The sequence below is a fragment of the Arachis stenosperma genome, chromosome 4 (assembly GCF_014773155.1).
Source record: "Arachis stenosperma cultivar V10309 chromosome 4, arast.V10309.gnm1.PFL2, whole genome shotgun sequence".
Lineage (NCBI taxonomy): Eukaryota > Viridiplantae > Streptophyta > Magnoliopsida > Fabales > Fabaceae > Arachis > Arachis stenosperma.
The window spans coordinates 16,173,107-16,178,033 of record NC_080380.1 but is presented as its reverse complement, the minus strand read 5'-3'; the positions used below and the strand labels follow the sequence as shown (position 1 = coordinate 16,178,033).

At 48.1% G+C, this 4,927-nt stretch overlaps 1 protein-coding gene across 1 annotated transcript; it reads right to left on the bottom strand.

The window, feature by feature from the left end:
* Positions 1 to 2,395: 2,395 nt before the first annotated feature.
* On the bottom strand, positions 2,396 to 4,425 carry LOC130974695 (uncharacterized). The gene is made up of 3 exons (XM_057899554.1): positions 3,827 to 4,425; positions 3,517 to 3,742; positions 2,396 to 3,391 (listed from the first exon to the last, which is right to left on the bottom strand). Exons 1-3 carry the CDS (start codon positions 4,423 to 4,425, stop codon positions 2,396 to 2,398), a joined length of 1,821 nt encoding a protein of 606 aa, XP_057755537.1.
* Positions 4,426 to 4,927: the final 502 nt, after the last annotated feature.

The window sequence follows — 4,927 nt, the reverse complement described above, 5'->3', positions numbered from 1 at the left end:
GTGGTTTTGTAAGTGGTTTTAATTATCGGTCCATCATATGTGCAGCCTCAGTGATGCATCTCGAGCATGCGACGGCAGCAGGGCATGCGACTCGACGAGAGGTACGTTCCGTACTTGCAGATGGCGGGATTCTACCATCTTGCGAGACTGAACGATAGATGGTTCAGATTGGATGAGCCCCTTGTCAGTGCTTTCGTCGAGTCGGTGGCGTCCGGAGACGCACACATTTCACATGCCGTTCGGGGAGTGCACGATCACACTACAGGACGTGGCTTACCAGTTGGGGTTGCCAGTGGATGGATGTTATATCAGTGGCTGCTTGACGGATTTCCAGACATACATCCAGGGTGGTCGTCCAGCTTGGGCGTAGTTCCAGGAGTTGCTTGGTGTGTTACCTCCTGCGAACCAAATCCAGAAGTTTGCAGTGAACTGCAGCTGGTTCCAGGAGACATTTGGAGAGTACCCTGAGGAAGCCGACGACGAGACAGTCCGGCGCTATGCTCGGGCCTATATCATGATGCTGTTAGACATTCAGCTATTTTTCAACAAGTCTGGCAACCGTATTTACATTAGGTGGCTACCCTACGTGGCTAGGCTTGAGGATATGGGCGGCTACAACTGGGGGTCGACAGCACTCGCGTGGTTGTATCGGTGCATGTGCCAAGTGGCCAACAGACATGTTGTGAAGTTAGCCGGTCCGTTACAGCTACTTCAGTCTTGGATCTTCTGGCGCTTTCTTGGGTTTAGACCTGCTGGGTATGATACGTTCAGCTGGCCCTTGGCCTCGAGGTACTGTTGTCATTGTTTTTCTATTTTGTCTTAAATTATTTTATTCCATGTCTGCTTATAATGTTATACTATGTGGTCATATTTCTCTTTCGTTATACCACCGATGTGAGTTGCAGGTGGTCAGATCACAATCCTTCCGTTAGCGAGAAGGGACCTCGAGTGCAGATGTGGAGGCTGAGGATAGACGTGTTACAGGCTGGGGATGTAAGTATACGAACCGCTTATTTTTAATTAAGTAACCTTTCATACTTCACATCACAGTATAGCCTAAAGTTGTTCCTATGTATTTGCAGTTTATTTGGATGTCGTATAGCTCTCCTGACGTCCTTCAGGTTGTGCATCCGGAGGTGTTGGAGCCTCGTCATAAGGTGTTATGGCGGTGTGTGACAGCATTGATATATTTCACCGTCATAGAGTGGCACCATATTGATCGGGTGCTACCGTAGTTCGGTGGAGTACAGCCCCGCCCCTAGCCCGCCCTAAACATCGACTTCTTGATGTTGAAGGAAGGCAGAGGTGGTGATCGTTGGTTCTCATATAGTTTGCAGTTCTGGCATCTTCATTGGGAGAGCCGTTCGGATCATGTTCTCCGGTTTGATGTTGTGGCAGAACTGGGTCCTTCACATGACTTCTTGGATTGGTGGGGTCAGCATGGTAAGAGATTCTTGTCACTTGAGATGTACCTTGGGGATCCGAGAGCCGTGCCTATTCCGGTCGAGGCGACGCAGAGGGGTGCCGGACGAGTGCCTGAGATGGATTGTGTTGACGACATTTCGGATAGGCGTCGGGTTGAGCAGAGAGCTCGTGTCGGGACACGACGGAGCCAGCGTGAGTGGAGGTGGCTCGACCAGGCCATGGAGGAGGGTGACACTATTGGGAGGGGTGGAGGCAGACGATGAGGGCGTGGAGGCCGACGCAGGGCACACTTAGATGTCGATTTGAACGAGCCTCTTTCAGTGCCTGCTCATGAGTATTTTGCGTTGGGTGGTACCCCTCCTTCCGTGGTACACTGGTGGCGCACATTCAGTTGCCGGACCGCCTAGGCCCCCTTTTCGCGGAGAGTCCGGTCCTTCAGGGTCTTCTGCACGTCCTTTGCCAGTCCAGCCTAGGCCACCTCCACAGGCAGACCCGAATGACGACGAGGATGACATTGAGGACGAGGAGCCGCTCGTCCGGAGAGGCCAAAAGACACGGGTTCCCCGTCGTCACTTCACCGGATCGCATCTATTTAGATGAACTATATTATGTGTAGGACTTTTGTTTATCATCAGTGTTGTATGTTAGCTTGCTTTATTTATTTATGTTATGTACATGTAGGATCTGATTTGTATTTTGTTACTTAGGTTACATACCTTATTGCCTTATTGTGTATCAGTTATGTTGAAAATTGGTGTATGTTGTTTTATCGGCATACAGATATGTCATATTTTGTCATATTTTGCTTAAGAAATAGAACACATCGATTAATTAAGAACGCACGTCAAATACATCACATTAAATTAAACAAAGTTTCATACTTATCAACTTCAAGTAACAAACCCTAAAACAGTGGACTCTAAATACAAAAGTGTTAACAACGTAATAATTAAGCTAACAATACACCTACTCATCTCCCCCAGTGTGTCTTGGCCTCTATACATTTCACCATATGTTGATTGAATTGTTGTCCGGTTTCTAGCTGGGCCTCAGCCTCTCTCCCCTTGCGAACGAATAATTCTGCCAACCTCCCGTAAGTTGCCTTCACCAGTGAGCACACCGGAAGATTCCTGACCCCCTTTAGGATTGAATTAACACACTCGGAGATATTTGTCGTCATGTGACCAAATCTCCTACCCTCATCCCGATGCTGAGTCCACAATGAATACTCGATCCGGTTCGCCCACTCACACATGGCAGGGTCTTCAGACCGCAGAATATCAAACCAGTAATCGAATTCCACCTCAGTCTTAGCATAAGCTGCATTCACAAGAAGCCTCCTTGCGTCCTTGCCCTTGAAGGTCAGGGCGAAATTTGTTGCCACATGTCGAATATAGAATGCACGGTAGGCAGCTAGAGGTAGCCATCCTCTATCGGGAGCCTCAAGCGCAGCCTTGACGCCGTTATGCCTATCTGATATAACCAGTAGACCCAGTTGCGGTGTCACGTGCTGCTGGAGATGGGAGAGAAAGAAGGACCAGGACTCAGCATTCTCACCCTCAACCAGTGCAAATGCAACAGGCAGTATGTTGGAGTTTCCGTCCTGTGCAATCACGACGAGCAACATACCCCCATACTTGCCATACAGATGGGTGCCGTCAATACTAACCAAGGGCTTGCAATAACGGAATGCCTCAATACATGGTGGAAATGTCCAGAACAGTCGGTGAAAATAAGCTTGCGAGCCGTCGACCTGCCCCCCAACTCGAACAGGACTCGTCCTAAGGACTGCAACAGTACCAGGCATCGTCAACTGAGCTCCTAACACCCACCTAGGGAACTCGTTGTACGACTCATCCCAATCACCATAGATGTGGGCCACAGCCTTCTGCTTCGCCAACCAAACCCTCCTATACATCGCCTGAACCCAAAGTGTACTATCGTCGCATTCAGAAGCCCCTTGATGCTGACGAATGCATCAGCTCTAACCATTGGCATGATGAATGCCGAGATCACATGATAATCCAGACTCCGGTGGTCGCTAGCGGTGGATGTCGCGAGACACGTATGTGGTCCATTGTACTATTTTACCTCCCGAATGCCCTTGCGATGCCAGAGACTTAGCCTAATCAACCATGTACACCCATTCCCAAACTTAGAACACTTCCCAACATACTGACGATAGTCAGACTCCACCACCTTGTAATGTACCCCGTGTCGGATGCTGTACGTCTTCACACTTAACACAACCTCATCTTTATTCTGAAACTGCTGACCAACCTGAAACTCTGACAGACCTGCAGACCCCTGGCCATCTCTAGAACCAAATCCAGCAGGCTTCCCAGGAAACCCCTCCTATCTCATGGCATCCAAGTCCAAGGATGAAAAGTGTGGAGGGTACTGCTGTGTGCTAGAACTAGAACCACCTCCAGCCCCAGCTGGCTCACTAGCTCCAATACCATCATCACTGTCATCAGCAATGATATCCGGCTCCACATCATCATCATCAACATCATTCAGCAAAGCATTGTCCAGACTAGCTGGTGCGGCACACTGTGAAGAAGTCGGCACAATATCCCCTACTCTAACCTCTCTGCCTCCACTACAGTTGAGATCAACAGCGAACAACGGGGAGGCGACAGGCTTGACCGGAGATTCATTCACAGGGACGGACGAAGATACACCAACAGGTCTGGAGCTAGAACCGGCTACCGTGCCTATAGTTTGGGTATTCTGGTTCGAACCCCCCGAGCTAGAAACGACATCAACCAACTTCGCCAACAGCTCAGGTGTCCTAACCTCAGAAAACTGCCGACGACAATGAAACATGACCTGCAAGTCCTCATCACTACCGATCGTGAAACAATCGTACTTCACGATTTCTTGCAGCACTAAGATCGAAATGCGATAGAAAATTTTCTTAACCCGTTTCACGCATTGCAGACCAAGTTTCTGTAGTACAGAATTAACAAGGTCATCATAACTCGTCGTAGGCCTCATAAAAATACTGAAAGGATCCTTATCGATGAACTTCACACCAGATCATGTTTTCCTCTTAATCGATCCTCTATGATGAACCAACACCACAAAACTCTCCTCACTAGCCATTTTCTCACTCTAATGAGATCAATTCACGTTCACACTATATTTATACACATCTGGCCCTATATAATTCGAATTAGCCAGATTCGAATTACTTGGGATTGCATGCTGGGGTGTAATTCGAATCACCCTAATTCGAATTACTGTGTGTGTGTAATTCGAATCAGGTTGATTCGAATTAGTGGGTGTGTGCGTGTGTGTGTAGTTCGAATCAAGGTGATTCGTGATGGTTATCAGTGGCTAAGAGAAGGGGGATTGAATCTTAGCCCCTTCTTTTTGCTTAGTAACACTTGCTGGCCTTTGAAATAACTTCTGGAGACTTTTTGCCTTTTTGTCTCGTACCTGAACACGAGACTTTTTCTTTTTATCTCGTAACCAGGTAAGAGATATTTTTCAGTTT